Source organism: Hypomesus transpacificus, chromosome 15 (assembly GCF_021917145.1).
Source record: "Hypomesus transpacificus isolate Combined female chromosome 15, fHypTra1, whole genome shotgun sequence".
NCBI classification, from domain to species: Eukaryota; Metazoa; Chordata; class Actinopteri; order Osmeriformes; family Osmeridae; genus Hypomesus; species Hypomesus transpacificus.
Genome location: NC_061074.1, coordinates 13,902,083 through 13,928,376, shown reverse-complemented (window position 1 = coordinate 13,928,376; position 26,294 = coordinate 13,902,083). Strand labels below are relative to the sequence as shown.

The window sequence follows — 26,294 nt, the reverse complement described above, 5'->3', positions numbered from 1 at the left end:
GTTTGCATTGACAGAATGTAAACAGGAAGTCAAAACAATTGAATATGTTTGAAGAGCTTAGTTTAAGCTTGCCAGTAAGCACCCAGAGAAAATAAGGACTATGTGATAGGAATTACAGGCTAACTCCCATCATGTGACTGGACTGTGATTGAGCAACAGGAGAACAACAGTCTGGATAGATCCATCAGGTGCCTTGTCTGTCGGACTGGTTTTGAACATTTCTCTTCTTCAATGCAACTCCTAACAATGCGTGAAAGATCAACCCAAGCTCTCTCTGCAGTGATGTCGATGGTGTACTGTAACATACAGTACAGGTGTTTGAGAATAATACTCCTTCAACTATACATCTCTTGTATTAAATATAAGAGCATTACATTATTCTAAGAATAATTGGCAGGCTTCCCAGCCTGCAGTCTCATTTTCATTAACACCTGCCTCAGCCCAATTACACACCTCATAGGGGGCTTCTTGGAGATGTGTGTGTGTGAGAATGTGTGTGAGAGTGTGTGTGAGAGTGTGTGACAGTGCATTTAAGAGTATGTGTGAGACTAATGCTCCCCAGGCTACTGACAAGGGACTCATACCTACAATGTGTTGTGTGGGATTAGAGCAGGATGCCTGTCACTACAATCACAGGATTACACAGCATTTCTGTTTCGCCTGCTAGGTGATATACCTAGACAGCTTTCATTTCATGAGGTAGCTTTCCAATAATGACAGACTATGTACTTAGTTGTGGCAGGGCGGGTGACTGACTACATGCACATCCTGGAGAGAGTCATGTCTGAAACCTACCACATACATAACAACATTATTCAACACTCAATGATGTCAATGGAATCAACATTGTCTCAACAAGATGAGATACCGCTGTGATGGTGGAGGTGAGATCACATCATTATGCTTCGCAGGAGCTGTTTAAACCTGCAAACGTGATGCTATATCTAAAAACTGAGAACTAACACAAAGACTAGATGGCAAACAGGACTGTATTGGGTATGTGTGTGTGCATGTGTGTGTGTGGGTGTGTGTGTGGTGGGTCCTGCTTCTCATTTAGGAAAGCCATGTGGGCGGGGAACCGGGATGACCTTGTGGTGTGAGACATCCAACAACCCAGCAGAACCATAATGAGACAGCCCCAGACACAGGATGCAGAAGCCCCAGACACAGGAAGCAGAAGCCCCAGACACAGGAAGCAGAAGCTCCAGACACAGGAAGCAGAAGCCCCAGACACAGGAAGCAGAAGCTCCAGACACAGGAAGCAGAAGCCCCAGACACAGGAAGCAGAAGCCCCAGACACAGGAAGCAGAAGCCTCAGACACAGGAAGCAGAATCTCCCAACACAGGCAGAGGAGGTCAGAGAAAGTCTTCAGACCCCTTCTCTTTCTACAGTCTTTATGGTAACTCTCATGGAACTCTCTCATTCCAAGTCTCCAAGGAACAAAGCTGGAGTGTTGTTTTAAACATATTTGGTTGCAGCAATTATTTGAATTTAAACTGAAAGTTATATCTTTTATCAAATCAGTAGTCCCTTTGCAAGTTCAAGAAAGCAATTTGTGGTGTATTTAAGAGGAAGAGAACAGTTCCTCGCTGCAGCAGAGCAGCATGTTCTGAATACCAATGGCCCAACCAGGGAGAGTGGGGGATCGTCACCCTCTACCAGCGCTAATAAATCACAAGAAAATGAAGTATGGCAAACCCCAAAAGGCCCAGACTACGCTATTTATCTAACCCTAACCCAAACTGAATAACATGGTCTTCAGGCAGGTGATTTACAAATGCGCATGATTCAAATAAAACAACAAGCATAGGATTCCATCTGAATTGAATAGAGAGGATTTACTGGCTTTGATGACACTAAAGCCTCCTAAAATTCCCGGCTGATTGTGGAATAAACTGAACAGAGCACACCTTACTATGCAGGCGCAGCGACACAGCACTAGGGCTTATAAGAGAGCGATACACGATGCAGTGACAGAGCTGCTATCTCAGTCTGTACCCCAGGTTTCAGCACTATGGACAGCTCCTCCCCTCCCGCACTGACACTGCTGGGATCTCGTTCAGAATGGCCCAGCATCTCCCCAGGACAGCAAGACTTCAGCGAACAATTAACATGCACCTAAAAAGGCTTAAGTATAGCATCTCAAATCTACTCTTCTGTCTGCCCTCATATTCGATGCACTGCACTGTCATGTTGGAAAGCCAGTGAACACACAGTCCTTTCATCAGAAGCCAGTTACCAACATAAAAGCACCAGGCTGATAAAACCGACATGCTGTATTTAGTAAAGGCAGATCAAAGCCCAATAATCCCGGCTGTCTTTTTTAACAGGGCACTTTAGTAGAGCGTAAGAGACCACTTTGCCTTTGTTCAATTCCACCAATTAATCACACCGTTTTAGCTAACCTCGTCCACAGCGTGTGAGGCAAATCTCTGCAGGAGAGAGGCACGGTCCAGCAGGGAGAACACTAACTCCCCCTAATACCTAGCTACTCCCCCCCCCCCCCCCCCCGCGCTGGGACAGTTGCAAAGGTGTCCAATTCTCTGTGCTGTGATGTGTCTGCACCTCTCTGAACCCCCTGCCTCTGCCTTCGAATGCCTGGATCTGTCACACAGGAGCCAGGGCCAGTTCCTCGCTACTCCACGGGGGAAAGAGGGAAAATTAAAAAGCCAATCTTGCAGGAAATACTCCTGACAAACGGAGAGGCTGTCATGCGAGAGGAATAAACCAGGAAGTCTGGCGGAGCGACGCTGCAGATCAGAGAGAACGAGGGGACCGCTCTGCCAGCGGACAAACGGCAGGACAGCCACGTAGTCATGGCAGCGAGGATCTCATCTCCACTGAGAGAGGATGCCCTCATTTCCATCCCATTTAGGAATCCGTGCGAGGCCGAGGGCTACGTCCACACGCCTCTACACCCACTGACTCCTCCTACCTGCCAATAACAGGAAGGCAACAGGAAACAATCGCCTAACAGTTTTGATACTTCATCCAAAACTTGGATGAAGTCAACTAGCTGCTTAGAGAATGGAAATGCCTTCAATGTCTACAGATATGGCACCTGTTGTGAAGAGAGGATATTGTAGAGTTAACAGCCTTAGTTCCTGGTGCTGTGCTATAAGATACAGGGTCACTTCCCATTTCAGCTGCATGATCAGAATGCTACAGTATGTCACTGTGGATCCCAGCTCACCTGCAGCAACTTAAAATAGCTTCTTAAAATAAATATTACACAACATAAAAATAGCTTCACTCTGAGTAGAGTGATGCAAAATACATTCTCCTTAGGGTTTGTACATGGTTGACTGCAGAAACAGAAACATAACCTTTCTTAGGGGCTGTTGCACAAGGAAACAAACTAACCAACCACAGCTTCTCCAACATAATCATCAGTGAAAAAGCCATGTCAAAGAGAAGTAAGAAAAATGCCATACAAAAAGGCTATCTTCAAACAGACTAAGTATTACTGTGGCACATTATTGAGAAAAGGTTGTGCAGAGCTAGACTTTTATTCAGACAGATTGATCTTTCCCACTACTGGCACATCAGGAGTCTGATAAGCACTGTGTTGTTCAAACCACACAGCAGGGGCACGAGGGAAGAAGGAAGGTACTACAGTACACACCAGGGGGCACATCCTGGGAAGAGGGGGTCTTCTGTAGTCAGATTGTGACGGTTAAGAGCTGAAGCCTTTTTCTTTCCTTGTTCTCTTTCACGCTCTGGTGACAAATGGTCTACTTTTTAACATTTGGCATAACTACAAGTTGACAGCCAACTTTGGAAACCATGCTGTTAGCCAGTCACCTTGAAAATACTCTGCAGTGCAGCATTTGGCCTAGTTCACCGTGGTGGATCCAGTCCAGGTGATATAATACCACATGAGAAAGCACAGATCTCTCATAGGAATGAATCTCTCTCTGACACACCTTTTTAATTCCTTTCAACACATATATGATAAAAGGTGTCGGACATTAACCCCACTAACCTGGAAGTTTGGGTGAAACTACACTCCCATTCCAGACATGAGCTGATGTTGTATTGGAGAATGAGAGATGGGGAATGTATACTCGAGATGGGGAACTCTGGGATGAATATTCCATAGGAGAGTAAAAATGGGTAACTCTGGGATGAATATTCTATAGGAGAGTAGAAATGAGGAACTCTCGGATGAATATTCTACAGAAGAGTAGAGGTGAGGAACTTTGGGATGATGCAACACAGCACTCCCACTGCATGCTCTTGGCTGAGAACATATGCTGTCCTGATGGTTCACATAAAGCGAGGAGCCAGCCCATAAATCAGTGTGGTAAGCCGCTGGGCTCTCTCTAGAGATGATCTCAGAGAGAGATAGTGACTAGAGGTAGAGAGAGAGAGAGAGATAGTGACTAGAGGTAGAGAGAGAGAGAGGTGTAGAGAGAGAGAGAGAGAGAGAGAGAGAGAGAGAGAGAGAGAGAGAGAGAGAGAGAGAGAGAGAGAGAGAGAGAGAGAGAGAGATACACTCACAGTCACTAGGGCAGTGAAAGTCCTTAGACAATGCACTAAGAAGATTGAGAGAGAGAGAAAGGGAGAGAGAGGGAGGAGTTACAGAGAACAGTCCCAAGGTCTTGTGTTGCTAGTAACAGTGATAAACAGAGAATAGGGCACTGCAATACAGACCCAAAACTAGATACCTGACACCACAACACAACACCTGATTAACTGGTCACACTCATCACACTCTGAACACACCCTGACCATACTGTAACCACACTGTGACCATACTGGGACCCTCCTCTGAACACACCCTGACCACGCTTTAACCACACTGTGACCATACTGGGACCACACTCTGAACACACCCTGACCACACTCTGACCACACTCTGACCACACACTGACCATGCTTTGACCATACTGTAACCACACTGTGACCATACTGGGACCACACTCTGAACACATCCTGACCACACTTTGACCACACTTTGACCAGGCTCTGCCTGGGTAGTATGTCATCAGTATGCTGGTCACACGGCTGCCGGCAGAAGAACAGTAAATGGATGTGACAACACAATGCAGCTTCATCCAAAACCCATCCTCCATTCATGAGCCCTTAAGCCTGCCACTATAACAAGTCATCATCCACTTCTGTCGGCTTAATCACACAATACACATATTGATAGATGTACAGGTGAACGTACATATAGCATTGCAGATTGCATCATACGATGGTAGATGGTTTCACAACTGCCCAATATTGCATTGTACACAGATAACGACTTGATTTGAAAACCATCAATTCTATCCAGGACAGTGATCAAGATAGCACTAGAGCAATCTTTCAGAAACCCACCATCTCAATGCTGAAAGAGAACCGAGGCAACAGAAGCATACAAATTTCCTGAACCATCTGTGTGATAGCAAACCAGTAATATCAAATGACCCCCCCCCACACACACACACACACACACACACACTCCAACCACACAATGAAAGGCACTATGGGTGGTCTTGATACTTGGGTTAGCTAATACATCGTAAACTTCTGAGTTCAATCAAAAATACTACACTTCCTATCCATCTACTGTACTGCCTTCAGTTCAGTACAATTAAATGTCAAACCATGAATCTGTCATGTGATAACATTTACAGTATAAAGGCCAATGCTCACTATAATCTTGCCCATTACATTTTTCTTTAATCTTTCCACTAGCCTGGGTTCCTTTTTCTCCATAACCATTTAAATCCTTTATCTCACACTTAACAAAGTCAAACACAGAACTAAAATGTCTTTCCATTTAGTTACCGTAAAGCAGGAGAATACTGTACAGATCTCAAAACAAGTCTATCTTCCCCTTCCTTTCCCTCTTATTCTCTTCTGCTCCCACTCTACTACCTACTGATGATTGGATGGGGGGGGCTTTCCTCTGCACCGACTCCCCCCCCCCCCTTCACCCCATCCTGGGCCATGTGCTTTTAAATCCACACTAATCCTCCTTAACTTTCATATCATTTCTATTTACATGCACTATCAAGCATCTTCCATGGGTTAGACATCACACGCTGGAGATCCCGGCTCAGAGAGGTGGAGCATGCAGACTGTGAGCACACTCAGCAGGCTGTCTCTGTGTTCACAGTGACAGACTGTTCCACTGCTCAAGCTGAAAGGATGAGCTGATGTGATATTCACCTCACTGACTACCATGTCATTAGTGATAAGCTGGAATGTAAAAAGGAAATTGAAGAGAGGGAGAGTTTATAACAAGATTAAGAGTTTGGGGGAATCAAGGTTGATGTCCCACAGTGAAAGTGGGCCTAATTCCACAGGTTAACTGGCTTTTCTCAACTCCAGCACACGCAATCTGCTTAATATGGGATTTAGTATTAAGCTTCACCAAACAGGGACAGTTTGAACAAAGACCGCCCAAGGACGTACTCCCATTCCTCCCATCCCCCACATGCACAGACCCCCAAGGACCCCACCACAGACCCCCCAAGATGGCTTTGTCCCTCCGAATAATCACATGACAAGATGTCACATGACAGGATAGGACCTCCCGGAATCTGTCTGCTCTGGCTCCTGGTCCAAACCTGACCACCACGGGCCACCCAGACCCCGGTCCCCCCTTGAGCCACCCTGGTCCTTTTCTGAATTCCTGGGCTTTAAATCACCAAACTCACTCACCAGGTTGCCCGTCTTGGAGGAGAGATTCATTATGGCCTCATTCAACTGCAGCATCCCTGGATAGGGGCGAGGCAGGGGTTAAGTAGGCCCTCACAGCTCCTGTTTGATGGGGCTGTTGGAAGCCTTTCATGCCATCACAACAAAGGCAACCCAGCAGAGCTGTGTGGCAGGGGGACCAAGGAGGAGGCTGGAGCAGGGCTAGGCAGACCTGCTGGGGGAACATCAGAGACTCATCTGCTCCTCTCTCCTCAAACGTATCACAGAGGCAGCAGCAGTCACGTCTATGATGTCCACCCACAGATGTTGATCGCCCAGCCGCAGCTTTGGTCATCCAGTCAGATGTGTTCACTCAATGAGGTGCGGCAGTGACACAGAGCTGGGATATGGTCCACAGGGTCTGTGTCGGGATGATATGGTGCCGCGTTCACACAAGCCCTGCCAATAGTGAAGACGAGCCAGGCCCGTGTTGCAGCCTTCAGCATGCTGCCAGTCCTCTTGGTCATCACTTTCCAAAACACTCGTGTTTCCTTTTCCAGGCTTACAATGCTAATGCACTTTCCACAACTTTCTATTTAGCCTGCTCTTGCCCTAAAGTGTCCCTTAGGGCTAACACCTGCTCCACTCACCCCCTCCCCACTCCTCCAGACCCCCCCCCCCCCCCCCCCCCTGCCAGTATTCCATTCTGCCCACTCCCCAGAAACCCTGTTCCCCTGTAGCTGTAACTGTCTCCCCTGGCCTGTGAGTGTAATTACTGCCGGCCTTCCCACCTGCCCGGCCTGTCTGTCCCGGCCACATCACGCTCATTACCCAGAGACAAAGGGCCCGTCTGGCCTCAACAGAGCCCACATGCACCGCTTGATCTTAGTGACCTTATCTAGAGACAGCCATGGGAGTAGAGCTGGGCTGTAACAGAACACCACAAACACCATCACTCCTGTACCACGACATTGCACCTTAGTACAAGTTATGCATCTTATGTTACATCACTGCAACCTTCACCCCTCGGGGATCTCATTTTCTTAAGTGATCCAGCTCCAGTACAGGGAACATGTCTGGTTTCTTTGTGAATATATACATAACTTGATAGGGGATTTTGCTCCGCTCATGTAGCTCTGTTCAAGAAGCCCAGCTGGATCTTACTGCGTCGTTGTCGCTTTGAGGATCCTCCGCTGCTGGCCGACCTTCATAGGACCTGGCAGTAGCACATTTCAATCGAGGTGAATATATCTCTGCTCACAGCAGAGGCTGATCTAGAGATTCTCATTCGGGGTGGCAATGGGGTGGCAGAAGTAAGTCGTTGGGTGGCCTCCTGGAGGCGAATCAAAACCCTAAGTAGGGGGGTACAGTACTCCTTATGGTAAATAATTAGGCTATAACATTGTATTTTAAATTAAACAGTAACATTAATATTATTTATAAAAATGTTCTGTAATATACAACAACAAAAATCCATGGGAAGATTGGGGTGGCAGTATTTTTTATTGGGGTGGCAGCTGCCACCCCTTGCCACCCCTTAGACCCACCACTGACTCACAGAGGGAACTCAGTTTGCCAGGGCAGAGAAGAATCAGAGGGTGAGCACTGCCCCTTTGCAGACATTCCTGACTGTCATGTTCATGCTGGAGAAGAAAGAGAAGTCATAATTGAAGCTGGTTCTGGGAGTTCTTTACTGAGAAAAACTGACGAGAAATGTGCCCTCCTCCCCATGCACACGTGGCCGTACATAAATACACAGACGTGTGCACATACAGACGCGCAGACCCACACGTTGTGACAGCGGTCGACAGGTTGTGTGCATCCAGCCACTTGCCATGAATACTGTGTTGTGACAAGCTCCGTGAGAAAGCCGTGCGCTGTGAAGATCCCCAGCTCAGAACATGTTCCCTTGTCAAACCTAAAACCGTGCGCATTAGTTTCACCCTCTGACTCGCGAGTTCAAGTTCCGTGTTGTTGTTGTCGTTGCTAGCCGCCCCATGTCTGAAATGGAATACATGTATAGGAAAATGCTGCACCCCAAATCCCTTGGTGAAGGACTGGAGAGGACAGACGTAAGCAAACCAATCAAAAGTAAAAGCAATTTCAGATTTATGAGAACTGGTTGAATTCCATGATTGAGAAAGGGGTTAAGTTCAAAACAGGCACTCAGGATCAGTGAGATACTCTAAACTGATTTGACTGAAATGGAAAAGGTCTTCCATTAAAGAAATGGTTTAAACCATACAAAATCATTGCCTGTAAGAAATCCAATTTGAGTAACCAGCAATGTCTGTGTGTGTGTTTGTGTACGTGTTGGTGCGCGCGTATGTGTGTGCATACGTGCGTGATGTTATCGCCAGCCCACATTGATTGATGGCTCTATTATGGTCTTATTTGATCTGCAATGTAATTACTTGCATCAACACAGCTTGTCAGCCTTAATATCAGTAACTTCATGTAGCTAAACAGTCTGCTGCTCTCTGTGGGGCTGCAGTCTGTACTGATCCCCTCCACAGGCACACCCACACACACACACACGATAACCAAGGGATATGAAACATCAATACTACACTCGCATGAGATGTTAGGGTAGCGTTAGGGTTTATGGTTCCATCATTTTCAGACAGGATCACAGACAGTGATCCTGAATAGGAAACCCCATGCATGCAGCTTCCAGCATCCATTGCAGATGGAGAGAGTCCACCGTGTTGGTGAGCACTGTGGAGAACATAACAACGTACCAGACCCCTCCTCCAAGGGATGGAGTATTATGTGGATCTGTATGCAGGTGAACCACAGCCTCCTGCTGTCTGACAATGCTGCCTTACCCAGACTATGTGGAAGTTTGCTAATTAGCGCCGGTGCTGTGTGAAGGCTGGGCACGGGAACAACCCTCCAGATGGCAGTGACATCGATGAGGACTACTGACAGAGCTGACAAAGGGGAACACAACAGGAGGTCTCCTTCATCGTCCGCTCCTCAAAAGCAACAGCAGGTAAGAAAACCAACTTTGAAACGAATCAATCAAAGATGACCGTGAGAGCCACTGACATGGTGGGCCAAATGAGCGGCAGAGAAAGGTGACGTGTTAGAGAGGGCTTGCAAGTAGAGGGGAACAGCCCCACTGGTGTCCAGATGTCCGAGGTCAGGGTCCAGGCTGACCGTGTGCTGGACCCTGGCCTGGTTTACACACACACACCTCTGTTCTCGGACTTATTCCCAGGCAGACAGCTGACAACTGCTTATTAAGACCCCTCACATTCACACTGCATGAGCTTCGAAATATCCAGAGTGCAGCCTGAATCATGATGTGACTGAATTATCCAGTGTATGGTATCCAGACGGGGAGATCCAGCCATGTACAAAGTCAAAGGGCAACAGTCTGTCTGATGGGATAATTAGAGGAACGATGCAGCAGGGGGGTGACCCAGGGGTTCGAATGAAGGTTTCCTACACATCTCTTTCATTCATAATTCACCGTCATTTCAGCTCATGAGCACGCTGTAAAGCTGAACATGTCTTTACAATAAAAAACAAAGCAATTCAGCACACCTCTGCACACACAGATGGTAAAAAGTAATTCAATGGTAATGTTATTCTAATTCAGAATAATCTACGTCCATCTGAAAATGGCAGTGAGCCTCAGTCATTAAAATAATATTTTACACAGTTAACTTAGTTGTTGTATTTCTTTCCACTGGAAGACAGATTCACATTTTTGGCGAATATTGCAAGCATTCTAATATGAATTATTGATATATTTTGACATAATTATTCCAGTTCAGTAATATATATGCTATGAATTTTTTTACTATTAAAACCAGGAGGCTGAACAAGCTCACTAAATGAAAACAATATCCATGTTTCACTGTAATGCTGTAATCTTCTCCCTCCTCTTATGCTCTCTTCTTCACTCCCCTCTCTCCCTCCTCCCCTGCTTCCTTCATTGCTTCCCTCTTCCCTCCCTGCGTCTGTGACACGGCCAAGATGACCTCCATATCGCAGGTCACACTCAATCTCATAAACTAGCTGCAGAACACTGGTCTAGCAGGGAAACAAGTGTGACGGCAGGTAGTTGAAATCCCCCATTGCTCACTCGCTGGCTGGTATAACACTTCACTGTGTAAAAGGACAAGCTCTAGACCTGAGACCATGGTACTGGCTGTGGAGCAAAGGCCTGCAGAACAACAGGTTTTCAAGGAGTTCAGTCTCTGCTGTATTTGACCCCCCCAGGCACCATGACCGTGCTGACTTTCACAGCCTCGACTTTCACATCAACACAGATGATCATCAGGGGGCTCACCAGACATGGACAATAAGAGAGGAACAAAGGATTGTTAAAGCAGCTGCTCATACTAGACTGCTGCTTCCTGTGATAACATCCCAGGATGGACCCCAGGAGGGCACACTTGGAAACCAAACTGATCGACACGGCCAAGAGAACAGACATCAAAACTCACACACATTTCAAGCGGATTTTGATAATCCAGCTACTCACATGACCAGATGTTGTTGCGTAAGAGATGTTGAATGTATCTCTTTGCAGCAGAGGAAACTACTGTAACTATAATCCAAAGAGCACTCCTTAAGTACCTGCACATACTGTACATAGTCAGGCATCCTTTACAACACCGTCCTTTTATTTACACTGACCTGGGTTAGACTGTGGCAATTTTGTGATATTAAATATGAAACGATTCTCAAAACAATCTACGCTTCCAGAAGAATGCAAGAAATCCTTGATGTATAGGCTCCTCTGACCTCTCAGAACTCAAATGTTTTCCTTTTACACAGACAGCAGATGATAGTTCTGATTATATGGTGACGGCACACACAACTCCCTTCATCCCTCAGCTGTGCTGCTTTCAGAAGGCTGCTCATTCCCTCCGCAAGCTAGCCAGCCTCAAACAGTTCCACCTGTCAAATTGATATCCCGTTGGCATTTCAGGCACAATATACAGACAACAGCCACTGCAATCCAAAGACCTCTTCCAGAGGCTGTGCAAGCGGTTGTGAGGATTAGCAAAAGATTAGTCAGCTGTGATTTTGGATAATGAGGATAATGTGATCTGTTTAATTAAAGGTTGGAGTTTTGACCTGGTTAGACTAGAAACATATTTTCAAGAAATACCTGGCCAGTAGCATATAGGTATGAAATGTCAACATGAAACATAAAAGCACAAAGCAAAAATTCTGAAAACCCGGCTAGGCCATGAGGGCAACCCTGATCTCACAGAGACTCAGTAATTTGGTTATTAACACATCAGGCAGATGCAACATGTCCAGGAGTAAAGTACTCAGCCTCCAGTCCAGACAGACCCAGTGTCTGGGGGACTGAACTCCTGTGACAACGGAACAGGAGATCCACAACACACTTCACTTTGATAGAACGCAGAATATTGTTGAGGCCTCTGGTGTTTTAAAACAGCTCTAAAAATAGACTGCCTGTGAAAAGGATGAGGTTTACATTGAAGAAAAGTTTAGTCTAAACATCACCAAGCTCATCCGTTTAGACAACGAAGGTGTTGGGCACGAAGCACCGCATGGCTATGATTATGTTTGACAAGCACTCGACTTGAAACAAATCTTGCTGTCAGCAGGTATGGCCTGGTCTGCTTCTGGGGTAAAGGGAGGCAGACATGGCCTGAATATAGCTGAACCTGAACCTTGCTGAACCTCAAGCAGAACAGAACCTAAACATCTCAGTCTTTCTGCTGGCACAAATAAACATTCCCTCCAGTCTAAAGAACCTGCTGCAGTTCCTCCAAAGTCAATGGAGCACTGCATAAGATCTGCTGGCCCGCTGCCACTTCAGACATGCCTCTACAAGGAGCAGAGGCAGGAACACCATCACAGACCCAGAGAGGCAGGAACACCATCACTGACTCAGAGAGGCAGGAACACCATCACAAGACCCAGAGAGGCAGGAACACCATCACTGACCCCAGAGAGGCAGGAACACCATCACTGACTCAGAGAGGCAGGAACACCATCACAAGACCCAGAGAGGCAGGAACACCATCACTGACCCAGAGAGGCAGAAACACCATCACAGACCCAGAGAGGCAGAAACACCATCACAGACCCAGAGAGGCAGGAACACCATCACTGACCCAGAGAGGCAGGAACACCATCACAGACCCAGAGAGGCAGAAACACCATCACAGACCCAGAGAGGCAGGAACACCATCACTGACCCAGAGAGGCAGAAACACCATCACTGACCCAGTGAGGCAGGAACACCATCACAAGACCCAGCACATTTGTACTCACCTGTAGAACACAGACCAAGACAAAACACTGCAAACCTCACTTTCTCCCAGAAGCTGAGCTTGGTGGAGAGAAGAAACCTCTCCACCAAGCCATCCAGCCATGTCGAGCACTCCTGTCATACGTCCTATTGATCCACACAGCTCTGTAACAAAGAGAGCCCTGCTCCAACCAATCTGTCACACACACTGCCAATTACCAAAAAGTGAATACAAACATCCCCAATCATGATCAGAGCAAAGCTGCTCGACCAGAATCCTGGCTTGGGGGCTTGAATCCCAGCCACCTGGGGCTGTCACTATGACCTTGAGATAGATAACAGGCCTCAACGTTTCCTCTATCTATGTATTTCCTTTGTCAGTGATAGAAGACCAGTAGTCAATAGGATGAATCAGTATTACAATTTAAGCAATCTTTACCAATCCATGATGTAGCCTATGACTCCATCATCAAAATGCATTGAACTGGAGAAGAAGATATTCATGCTTCTCCAAAGACTGAATAATTGTGTTTACGTCTGAGATATTTAGAGCACTATTGGAAAGTGCCACAACAATCGATACTATAAAGGGAATAAAACAAGAAAGAAATCTAAATGTGACTGATTGTAGGACATTATGGAGCATTATTGCTGCCATTTCAGGGATGTATCCCCTGGTTACAGACCAACACTGGCACAGAGATAATGACAAGATGACAATCTACCATGTGAACTTTATTTAATTAAACTATATGAGCGATCACGTCCATTAGTCTTTCATAAATATATGTACGAGAAACTTTAACTGAGTTGGAGGCAAACAGGAATTCAATGGCACTTAAAAAAGCAAGCTTGATGTTCCACAACAAACATTACTAAACCTGCAGTAGGTCAAATGCAAATGTGGTCGTTTGATTCCAATCAAAAATGTAAACAGCGTAAATATGGAGAAGTTATTTTAAAAACTAATGTAATTGTGGGGATAGAGAACCACAAAAAAAGTTGGCATCTTCATTCATAATTCTGACAATGTTTTTGAAATCCAACCACATAATGTCCAGTGGGGCCTTTGTTCTGTCTTTCACTTCAGCCACATTAAGACAGGTTCAGATCCCAGCATCACAGAATGTCATGGTTCAGGATCTGCAGGAAATGGAAAAACAACCCGTCTGGATTGGAGCAATAAATATAAACATCTGAGAAATGGATTACATTAACCTTTAGCAAAGGCAAAAGGTTTCATAGCAGAGACTGGGAAACTGAGTTACCACAGCCTCCCAAGCTGAGTCACAGACAATGCAATACTGACAGCTTCAAATCTTGTAGATTTGCGTATGTTGTAAGTTATTAAAATACTGGTGTAGCATTCCCCTAATTGCCCTCTGACAAACTGACCCTGCCGGTGCATTGTGATCGGTGTTTTGTGTGGATCGGTGTTTTGTGTGGATCGGTGTTTTGTGTGGATCAGTGTTTAAGTTGGCCATGACAGAGCTACTATAGGAGGAAAGGAGGGAGAAAATTGATGGTTTATGGCATATCCCTTTCATAATTCCCTGAGGTCATTTAGTAGCTTTTTGTGGAATGATCCAGAGTAGTGTTTCCCGATAGGGTTAGACACCTGATGGAGATGCCAAAACAAATATTCAAATAACACAAACATTCCACATTATATCAGGCAAAATCCTTTACTGCACACACATTTCTAAAGCACAAAAGTCAGAATTGAAACTTTTCCATGAATACTATCATCAGATTATCAGTGAACAGATCAGGATGGCTGCTGCTGGGGAAATTGGCTGGCTTTCCGTCATCTCCCCTGTGTGAGGTACAAATACACTCTGCATGGCACCCTACGGGGACGGCGGCTTTAAACTCTTCTGGAAAATAAGATAATATAGAGTCCTGCCAGCTTAAGATGAGGTGCTTTCAAGAATGGATTGTGGATTGCTTTCATTTTAAAGAATGGATATAAAACAATGGACTAGCACTGGCGTATGATCTAGGGCTGGGGCCAGGGCTTGAGATGGTGTATGGGCAGAGCAGGGGCTGGAATCAATCCAGGAATGATCCCTGTACCTGTGTGGCAAGCAGAGGGCATTTCTGGGTTGTTCACAGTGGAGAGCTCAACCATGACTAGCAGCACAACTCTAGTTCCTCTTCTCTGGTATTGACACTATGGATTCTACTGATGTTGATGCTGCTTGTCCAAACAGTGTAGTTGACATAAAAGAGAATGTGCCCCAAATAAGTCTTAAGGAATGCTCTTCCTGAAATGTTTTGTTGCTGAAAAATGTGTTAACAATGTAATGTTATGTCTTGAACTACACATATTTATTTCCAACCACCAAAGAGAGTAGCTAATTCTAACTAGGGAGGGTACAAGTAATAATAATAATAAAGATATTACATTAAGATCACATTTCACACACATTGCACAGGTCCACTGAGGAAAACAGAATGAGTGAAATGAGCTATCAGGAAACATGAATTTTTACGAATAACAGAAAATGTCTATGCTTGTGAAACCCATTGAAACTGGGGCAACATGAATTTTAGATATCTCCAGTGAAGAACAAAGGCAACCTTCTCAGTGCAGGAGGAGTAAAGTGTCCCCTGAAGCCAGTATCACTGTGGCAAGCATTGTGAACATTACTGGTAAATAAAGCATGTCTGTTTCTGATTGATATGCGCCAATTCCCCAGCTCTGCCTCCAAACGCAGAGTCTTCTAGGCAATCTTGTCAACACTGTGTAAACAGAGGGTGATGCAAGAGCAGATGCTGGCTTGTTAAATATGTCAGCTTTTAACACTTCTACATATCTCCTCTTAACAAATAATAACACCATGAAACATGCAGGAAGCATGAAGGACTATCCAGGAGGGGGGGGGGGGGGGGGCGTGGGTTAGGGTAAGCTCCTCCCACATCACAACTTGAACTCCAGTTAGAACGGTGCCAGTAGATCAACCTTTTTGTCATGAGAAACAATCCTAAACCTTATAATGCATAAGCGCTTGAGACAGATTATGTCAGAACATATGTTTGTTGTTGCTATTTTATTTCAAAGCAAAAAGCCATGGGGCAGCCAGTGGCTTTCAACCGAGTGATGTGTTTCCCCTTTGTTCAGGCGCATTGCTCAACAATAAAGTCCAAAAATGCTAAATCTTCATAGATTATGACAAGCTAAACAGTGTGTTCCAGTCATGGCAGTGTTTTTGCGCTTACCCAAGGTATTCAACCTTTACTTCCAGCCAGAGGCTTTACTAATCCAGCCAAGCATGCACCCCAACAGGGGGCAAATCCACAACTCATTAGAAAAGGTTTCTGCACAAAGCACAGCATATGACTGCGAGTTAGCAAAGTTGCAGCCCGACAGAATATGCTGTCTGGCTATACAGCTCTTTACTGCACTGTAGACTTTCTCATCTGATCCTTCAATGGCCTGGCTGCACCTCATCTCTAGCAGTCTTAGGAACACAGATTCATGAAGAGAAGCTTTGCCCTTCATAAAATGTGTCACTGGCCACAGGGAAGGATTAGCTGACCAGTAACATTCATGATGAATACAGAGAGTTCTTTAACAACTGCTCTGTGCAATGTCATAGAAGGTTCAAGAGGCCTTCAGTTTGAGATAAAATGCAAAGCTAATTACACTCTACCGCTGGGACACAAACTAGGACAGCAACCTTCCAGATAAAGTCAGATAATATCTCTAATAAACACTTATTCAGCTTGTTATTTATAACCCACCCAGTTCCTGACGAATTACAGCTACCTTTAAGTGAGGACTGCGGCAAATTCTTTGTGACATGTTATCTTAATTACAGCTTTCATCCCAGACTGCCTATCCATGAAAGATTAACAACAAAACCACTCTTAATGAGTTTAGATTCTGAAGGTGATACACAGCAGCATCACAGCGTTGTGTTGTTAGTATGTTCTGTTATTCTCTCCCTCGCAAAACAATAACCAGACCCCCACACCCCTTACCAAGGCACAATCCTATGATTTGGTCAAAGCAAGTCATATTCCCTCTGCACAGTTCCCATGGAAATGGCAGAGCATATCCAGGGGGTCCAGAGAAGCACCTACATGCCTCTACATGCCCAGGGCTACAGTGTTGCTGCCCCCTCACAACTTGGTTTCCTGTGGTGACACAACACACTATAATTAATCTGTGGTGCAGTCATAATGAGAACATTTCAGGCGTTCTGCAGAAAGGGCTTAATTATGGATAGATACCATGACAGAGACACACAGCTAAGGGTTGCTGATAGGTTGCACAGCAAGTGTAAATAGTGAAACTAGGACACTTCAGACAAAAGTGATATTCAAAATGTTTAAAAGAACATTATACTCAAACATGGTGCCACAGACAGGTGATTCATTACATGAAAATTATTAAAGTCACTGAGGAGGTGTCAAAGCATTGAAAGGGCATGACCTGCTGAGGGCTGACCAGTTGTGGTTATCTGGGCTGAATGATTTCCTTTTACTGAGGCTCCCACGACATACATTACATGCCACCTAAGTTGGAAATAAGGACATTTACTTACTACCCCTAGAGTAGGTCACATTTCTACAGTTGTGGACTAGTTTACTGTCAGTCCACTTGTTATACGACCCACTGAGAAACCTGCTAGACCTATTTAATATCCTAGACTTGGGCTAATGTGGTAGCCTTTATTAAATATATTCCTTACCAGATTCAGCACCGTCTCCACTATATCCCTGTTGGTAACCTCTCCAACCTGGATCAGACCGATGAGAACAGCAAATTTCATCTTGATATTGCGGATTGGAACCGACGGGTTAATCATACCGGCTGGTAAAACCACTGAACCCAAACCAGACACCATCCTTTCACCGGTAATGGAGTCCGTAGCTCTTTGCAGCCCTTGACCCAAGGTAGTTTGTCTGTCCGAGAGCGACTCTGTACCCGGCATGGTCACCGGTCTCTCGCCTGACATTTCCACCCAAAACGAAGGCAGCTACCTCGATGTCACCTGTGCTAGTCAAAACAGCATCAAAAACAGAGAAGAAGAAAAAAAAAACGAAAAAACTTGATCAACAAGACAGCCTTAATCAGTTACATCCACCCTCTGTTGCAAATGCATACAAATTGAATTTCAGAGAACAATTTCATGAGGTTAGAATCATCGCTGTCCTTTCCTTTAAGCTACAGCGACGTCACGCAGTAGTTTTCTGTCAACGGTAAACCTGTGTTGTGCTCCGTTACCGCCATGTTGCCGCCCCCTGCCGCTGAGCGCGGAGCTTGAGTCCTTGGAGATGTTGTGACAGTGGCTCCCGTCTTTTGATATGGCAATGGGAAGGTGAGTGTTTCTACTGTGGGGACACGGTCTAGGCTTACCCCTGAAGCTAATGCCAATGAATGCAATGTATTTGCATTGATTTGTACCTTAATAACTTAAACATAGAAACTTAACTTAATATCAGGAAACCTATGAGGATGAGGAAATGGATGATTGCAGTTCAGAGCAGGCTATGGAGAAGGTTAGTCAAGGTTGTATTATGGTCTGCGTGGACACATTTAAATTACTGCCTTATCCGTGTTGTTCAGTGAAGTGGTTTGACTTTTGGACATTTGTAAGATAATACACGAGGTGTAGTGACCAGCGAGCCAGGCCTATATAGGTTGGCGTCAGATTAAAGTAACTTTTCAGGCTCACAGCACAGGACTGTCCAAGGAGGTAATGAAAAATCACTGTGTTTCTGCTTTGAATATCTGCCACAACTCTTAACTAATAGCCCTCAGGTTAGAAAAACATTCTGTAGTGAAATACTCCCATCTTGTGGTCTGAATATTTGAAAAGAAATGTGTAGCACAAAATGAAACAAATAGGTGACATTATGTTTTGAAATGTAATAGGCTTTGAATACTTAATATTGACATTTAAACCCCACCAAATTTGTTGATTTTTAATTTCCCTCTTTAAAATTAAATATTAATTTGTTTCAATGTAAAAAAAAAAAAAGATCTGATCCAAAAATTCAAGCTTCAGAAATTCAGGTTGCTCAAATTCGAACAGTAAAATTAATATGCAAAACCAACAAATTCGGTGGTGTTTAAAGTATTCAATGCCTTTTAAAATTCAAAACATTATGTCACTGATTTGCTTCCCTACATTTCTCTCCTTTTCTGAGCGAGTATCATTTTCAAATGTATACACTAGTTCATTTCAAAAACAGGAACACACATGTTTTATGGTTTAATTGAATTATCGATAACACGACTGAAGCACAATCCAGTACCCAAAAACAGGTAAGATCACGTCAAACCTGAGTCAATTTTTCACAACCTTACGAGATAAGGTCAAAGTAAATAAAATACAACCAATTCCAAAATAGCACTTTTGAGGCAAAGTAAAACCAGCTTACAATTTGTACCGTATGTATAACAATAATCTTGAGCAATGAGAAAATCAATATAGGCAATAATGCTTGTCCTATTAAGGTGTTTTATATATACAGTATACACAGTACAAGCTTAACACACAGCAGGTTTATACCAATGCATGAGTGCACACAAAGTATATCTAATATATAGCTTTACATTTTAAACAAATAAAATATACATGCTTCTCAGAAGCTTTTCAAGGTTTGAATGTCTTAGACATCATAGACAATGACAATATTAACAATGATAATAATAACAATAATTATATATATATATAGCCACATCAAACATCTTAAAATCATAATGCTGAGGGTCATTGGCAGGATCATTCTTTCCCCTTTGGGTAATTTAGTTCAGCACCTGTAAAAGGTCTTCCTTTGTTAATGTGCAAGTACAGGGAAGCGCAACATTAGTCAGAGCATGAAACAGTCCTGGAGCCCCTGAGTTCCATTTGAATCAATGAGCATTGACGGCAGTGTCAGATGGTGGTCTCAGGGCCATGGGCAGTCAGGGGCTGGAAGGAGTTGCGGATTCGAGCAGCTTCAGCAGCACAAAGGTGACCAAACACTTTATTATACCACTCTGGAGTCCTCCCTCTGTAAGAGAAAACACTGGATGGTCAGCTGAATCTGCTCTCTATCTACACCAAACTGGTTTGACAGCTCACGCATCCATGGCAACTCCAGCAAGTTGTGTTTACCACTTTACTGTATATGAGTCAATGTGTGTATCACGTATGTCCGACTCACTTTAGGTCCACTCTGCAGATGTGTGTGAGTCTGGACTTCCCGGAGCCACAAGGCTCCAGAAGGTAGCTGGATTCCAGAACCACACCTCGTACCCCACCAACAAGAGGACAGTCCTCATGCTCGATGGACACAGACAACAGGGAACATGTGCCTTTGGGCAAGTCTGTCTTCCAAGTCCTGCAATACAAACACACAGAGCATTAGCGGTCCATGCTAGCTCTGAGTACATTCAATATAATGAAATTGTAGCTTTATTGCAATATCATTTCAAACTATTTCATTTTAAGTATCTCTCACCTGAGGACAACAAAATCCCTGCTTGGGTGAGGAGCCATGCGGTTGAGGACGTATTGGAACACCTCTGTCTGTTTGTCTAGTGTCTCACGGACCTTCCACTGCAGCAGATCCACGTCCCACAGGTGGCGCTCTCGCACCACACGGTTCAGCACCACAGAGGGAGGAGCCTCCACCTCCACACACACGCGCCATCGCCGCAGAGGGCTCCCATCACCTACCTGGGAACGGGCACAACCAGAATTCCTTAAGCTTTTCCTACAGCACCATTCAAGTTGATCACTTACAGTAAGTTACAGAGTTACTGAGTGTTACTGGGCGAAAAAATGCTCTCCAACGTTCTGCATATATAAAGCTATGAACACCCACATTTCTAAGTATGTCGGATCCATGCCATTTTTTCACTCCCTCGTAAATGCGGGCACAACTCACCTTCTTATAGTAGAGTTCAGTGTTGTCTGTACTGGGGCAGGACACCCAGTGTTTAGATTTCTCTCTGGCCTCTTTGAGCAGGATGTGCAGTCTGATCTCCATGTGTGTTTGATAGGTCCCGTCGTCATCCTCCAACTGCCTACACAGCTCCTCCATGGTGGGGGCCTGCAGGTCAGCCTCCACGTAGGAGTTCCTCGACTGGGTCACCATCTCATGAGGGATCTGACAGGCACCAGGATAGAACAACACGGGGGCAGAAGGTTAAACACATCTACATTTGACATTGGACCCAAAGCGGCCTACAAACAGTGCATGTTATTTGCACTCTTACCTCAAACAGGCGGTTGCACTCTATGATCATGTGAGCAAGGCCCTGTGTTGCCGCCAGGTTCTCATTCAGATCCTTCTGGTCGGGCCGGCCCGTGGCGTACTTCTTCTGCATGGCCCTGAGGAGTACAGGAATAAACACTGTTATTAGTAACACAGTTCCCTAGCGGAGGCACCCACTGCACAGCTCATAAACCTCCAGCTCCCTCCTTCTCCACCTCTCCCTGCATGCTACCCCTTTGATCTTTGGAACAATCATTTCATCTCAGGTCAAATTTACAACCAAAATTTGTGTTGTTTACACACAGCGTGAGCTTGTAAAAAGCAGGCATTTTAAAGAGTTCCATGGCTACCTTCTCCAGCCTAGAGTAGAAGAACACTGGAACCCTAGGATCTGCGCACACTCTATAAACTGTTTTATATCTATCTTTATAGAGACCTAGTTAGGAGGAGATAATGATTGGGTTCTTTAATAGGAAGGCATACTGCTCATTACTTTTCTGAGGAAAGGAGAGCAGCAGTGTGACCTATTTAAGAGTGTTTCACCTGGGGGAGATGTTGTCCATCTTCAGGATGTTGAGGTGGAAGAGGGAGGGGGCCAGACACACTGCGATGTTCATAGGGGTCATCTGGTTCTCCTCCACATTGGAAGTGACATCACTTAGGAAGCAGAGCAGTGTCTGCAGCACCTCTCTGTTCTCGTCTGACATGAGCATAATGGCTGCCTGGATGGCCTGTAATCTCTGATCCTTAGGCACATCTGTGTGTAAGGGAAAGAGAGTGAGTGAGCGAGTGAGTGAGTTAGTGAGTGAGTGAGGGCGAGAGGGCGAGAGAGAGAGAGAGAGAGAGAGAGGGGGCATGAATGAGAGCCCTTACACTGGTAAATGTGGAGGAAGGTCTCTCCCAGCTTGCTGGTGAGAAGAGGCTCTGGTAGATCTCTGAAGAACTGCTTCACCATATCTGCGACATCATAAGCTGATTGGTCCTCATAGCTCACGTTGTCTGGAGAGCTCTCATTCATCTGCCGCAGTGCCAGAATACGAGACTTCACCCCCGACTTACGGAAAAGACCCACCTAGAAATGACAAAAAGAGGTTCTGAGTTTGTAAAGTTACCTAAAGAGAGGTAACCCAAAGAGAGGTATGCCAGAGAGAGGTAAGGCAGAGAGAGTGACCTGGTCCAGGCACTGGCTCCTCAGGTAGCGCAGGGCCTGCTGCAGGCTGAGGGGAAGAGGCTGGCCGGAACGTTGCACGTGCACCATCAAGGGAACGCCAAACACATTCTTGTCCTTGTAGTCTGGCACTTTCATTCTCTTGATAAACTTTGGCACTGACCTGAGAGGGGCAAATAAACTGGTTAAACGGAGCCCATTTATTATCCTCCCCTTTGGTCCGACCTGGGTTGTGTTAGACTCACCAGGTCCAGCCATGCTTGTTAGACATGGAGTACTTCTCCATGGTGGCAGTGAGTCGCAGCAAGGAAAACTTCTGCAGCAGACTCAGCTGGCCTGCTGATTGGTTGGTGATCTGCAGAGAGGCTACTGAATGACTCAGGCGGTTGGATATCTGGAAGCTGGGCCATCTCAAGCTGGTGAGACAGGGAACAACCGTTAGTCTAGAAAAATCTTTGTGTCAAAGCATCTCAAGGAAGGAAGATCAACTATGTTGACTTCACCTAAATGAACAAATCAAGGATATGTTGAGTCTCACCGATTAGGCCTGGTGAGTGAAGCCCCAACCCCCGAGTCCCTCCTCTCCAGGAGCCCAGTGGGGTCTGTCTCATTGAGGGACGTCCCGTCCCTGTCTCCCTCGCTGGGCATCACATGGCCCTCCAGGCCTGAATTTCCCTCAAAGTCTAAAGTGATGTGGCTGGATGACTGCAGGCCCCCGGTCTCCTCCCCGTCCTCTCGTCTCAGCGACAGCCCCTCTCCTGCGGGCAGTACATTCTTCGACCAGTGGTCTACTATCTGCTGCAGACCGTTAACGTGCTGCAGAATGTCATCCAGATGGGGGAATAGGTCCTCTTTCTCCAGGTCCATCAGGTCGCCGGTGCTGGCGTACAGGTGGGAGCCAGGGACGTTGTCGTACACGCTGAGGCGGCTGCCCCTGGGGCAACACTGGGTCAAGGGCCTGACCTCCTTATGGCTGGGGGGCAGTTGTGCGTCCAGGTGCATGCTGCCTGTGTGCAAGTTGATGGAGGTCCTCTTGGTGGGGGACAAGCTCTCTATGGATAGTGCTTTTGGAAAGGTGCCTGGCTTGTGGTCTTTGGGGATGTGGACGACCAGGTCTTCATAGGAACGGAACTCATTCCTGCGGTTCTGCTCAGCCACCCTCTTCACCTGGCTGCCGGGGAAGATGTCCACGTCCTCCAGGTACATGCCGCTGCGCTTGTCCCTGTGGGGCTTGCGCTCCCTCAGGCTGGGGGTGCTGACGGTACTGCCGCTGGAGTGGCTGCTGCCCTCACTGCTGGACTGGAACTGGGAGGACAGGCCTCGGCTGGGGGGGGCCTCCATGGAGCCCAGTTCTCCGTTGATGATCTCGACACAGTGCTGCGTCCTCAGCGCCCGCGACTCCTGCTGCAGCACGGGGGCACTGATCACCAGCGCCTTGCGGCCTCTCCCCAGCGTACCCCGCGAGCGCAGCGTCTCCATGCGCCGTAAAAAATCTTTGGCCCGCACGCGGCCAGCGCGGCCGTGCTTGTCGGGCAGAGAGCCATAGTGGGAGAGGTCCTTGGGGAGGTGGGGCAGCGTGAGAGAGGTGGAGTCAGGCATGGCAGCAGAGTCGGGGCAGGTGCGGTTGGAGCAGTCTGAGTCCTCAGTGCTGAGGCCCCTGTGGCCGCTGCCCCCGCTGCTCTCACTGTGGAGGGAGGACACCTCCGGCTCACTCAAGTCCGTCACAACACTCTCACTGCTGGCAGTGGTCCTCAGAGCCGGGCCGTCCCTGGCACCCTGGCCCGCTCCATGCGGACCCAGCAGACAGTCGATGTCCTGAAGCCTAGACCAACGCCGGCTGCTCCACTCAAAGGTCCATTTGTCACTGATAGCAAATACGTCGTCCTCATCTGAGTCTTCACTCTGGGAGACAAGACACAGCACAATACTGTGTTAACACACATCTGGGTTTTCCTTCAAGACCAGTGTGCAAATTACGGGGGGGTTTGAGGGGGGGGGTTTACTCCCCTAATTAAGACTTGGACCCCCCCAAAAGAGATCAAAACAACAGGTCGGGTGGGGTCTATACGTTTATCGTCATATATCTTATATATATATAAGACGTTGACCCCCCAATTGTCATTGTATAATTCGCACTCTGTTCAAGGCTGGTGAAGAAGCAGTTAGTTCAGTATGTGAGCCCAGTAAGATAAGATGTTCCTAGTGAGCTGATGGACAACATGGAGCCTAAGGTCTATAATCGGATCACAGTCTCCGATGTAAAGGAGAGATAGATCATAATCTATCTGCTTGTTGGTACTAAATGACATTGCACAATTTAGTGACTTGAGCCAGGACCAGCTATAAAAACGAAATAATAAAGTTAAAATTGGAAACAGATCTGATTCAAGAGGATATGTCTCCGATGAGACAAAGAAAAAAAAAAAGACAATAGCCAGACCTCAAATACCATGAAATCTAGGGTAAGTGGATGAAGGTGGATTAGGTGTCATTGTTGTTGCAGGAAGCAGATATAGTATCCAGCACATTAGGCTGACAGAGCAACAGTAATCTCCAGGCAGGCATGTTAAGAACACTGAAAGGTAATAGTAGTGTTTGGGTGTAAATATCCCTAGGCAATGCTATTAATACCTGACACGCTAACGCTAACACCGAATCAACCAAAGCCAAACATACACCTCTTACACAATATGTCATAAGGAGTCCTAACTGTCAGAAGAATAAAACCGTTTCTACTTACTTTCTTCTTAGGAAGGTTTAGGTCAAGTTTCATAGAGGCACACTTGTTCAAGGTATTGAGGCGCCTGGAAGAGAAATAATAAAGAGATATGTATGTTAACTAAATCACAAGCAATGTGAGTGTACACAGCTGACAGAGAAGACCCCCGAGAGACCTTATCAGTAGCCTAACATGATCAGGCTGTGTATTTACAACCATTTTCAAGACCTGCATCTCTCTCCAGAGTACACCCAGGGCCACTGCAGCACTGACCTACACTTAATGATCCCTGCTGATGAGCAGATGTTGTGGGCTCTCTCTCTCTCTGCCGCTGATCCAAATGATAATTACTAGAACTAATGGTCAGTAGAGGAGCAGTCCTCCAGAACCGCTAATGGACTGGTTTCCCTGCTCCAGCTCCAGCTCTGATCATTTCAGCTGGACCCACTTAGTTGTTCTCTCTCTCTCTCTCTCTCTCTCTCTCTCTCTCTCTCTCTCTCTCTCTCTCTCTCTCTCTCTCTCTCTCTCTCTCTCTCTCTCTCTCTCTCTCTCGCTCTCTCTCTCTCTTCCTCTCTCTGGTTCACTCTGTTGCTGTTGGCAACCAAGAAACCCTCAGCCACACCCCTCCTTTGATTCCATTAGTCACGCACTTAACACTTTAATCAGCATATCTTCTCATGAGGCAGGGATTTCTCCATCTGTCTGAGCAACATTCAGCAAATAAACAACTCCTCCTTTATCCCCTGACATACTTTTTTTTTATTGAGTTACTCAACTAGTGAAATGTTGGTTTCAATTAACAGACAATCAACAAGCAGAGAAGTGGTTTTCCGAATCACACTGAGGTGGGAACTGGCTCCCACTGTCTTCCTTCTCATCTCACTGCTGGTTAGGAATGTAAATGAGATGTTTAAGGGTTGTTTAGAGTCAAGGGTGGGGTTGTGACGGCACCCCTTGTGTTCCAATTGCCTTCTTTGGAGAGCAGTTTCTATAGCAACCCTGGTAGCTGAAGAGTTCAGTTTGAGTGGACATTCACCATCATCCCTAGGGAATGGATGATGCCAGACATCTGCTGACATCCACAATCACTGTACACACTTTCTACTCTCTTTGTTGTTCATTTCAAAAGAAAATCCTACGTGGTTGCTTTGTGATATTTAGATGATGGATCCCGTAAAGCATTCTGAAATGCATGTGGATCTTTAGCCTGATCCGAAGTGCCTCTCTCTCTGAACATTGTGAGGGCTGGGTACATTTGAACTCCCCAAGGCCCCCTCGGATCAGCTTACTGAGATATCAA

At 45.9% G+C, this 26,294-nt stretch overlaps 2 protein-coding genes across 7 annotated transcripts in view; both read right to left on the bottom strand.

The window, feature by feature from the left end:
* nbeab (neurobeachin b) overlaps positions 1-17,854 on the bottom strand; it is a 139,253-nt gene extending 121,399 nt beyond the window's left edge. The window contains exon 1 of the mRNA XM_047035687.1: positions 17,588-17,854. Coding sequence (XP_046891643.1) covers positions 17,588-17,854 — 267 coding nt within the window. The remainder of the gene's footprint in view (positions 1-17,587) is intronic.
* A 1,253-nt stretch (positions 17,855-19,107) lies between these two features.
* Positions 19,108-26,294, bottom strand: part of stard13b (StAR-related lipid transfer (START) domain containing 13b) — a 43,896-nt gene continuing 36,709 nt past the window's right edge. For all 6 annotated transcript variants that reach the window (XM_047035372.1, XM_047035373.1, XM_047035375.1 and 3 more), the window contains 11 exons: positions 25,016-25,079; positions 22,814-24,177; positions 22,521-22,691; positions 22,279-22,438; positions 21,981-22,179; positions 21,651-21,864; positions 21,109-21,223; positions 20,778-20,999; positions 20,349-20,566; positions 20,052-20,228; positions 19,108-19,898 (listed from right to left, as the gene is read on the bottom strand). In XM_047035372.1, coding sequence (XP_046891328.1) covers positions 19,781-19,898; positions 20,052-20,228; positions 20,349-20,566; positions 20,778-20,999; positions 21,109-21,223; positions 21,651-21,864; positions 21,981-22,179; positions 22,279-22,438; positions 22,521-22,691; positions 22,814-24,177; positions 25,016-25,079 — 3,022 coding nt within the window. In that variant the 3' untranslated portion in view covers positions 19,108-19,780. The remainder of the gene's footprint in view (positions 19,899-20,051; positions 20,229-20,348; positions 20,567-20,777; positions 21,000-21,108; positions 21,224-21,650; positions 21,865-21,980; positions 22,180-22,278; positions 22,439-22,520; positions 22,692-22,813; positions 24,178-25,015; positions 25,080-26,294) is intronic.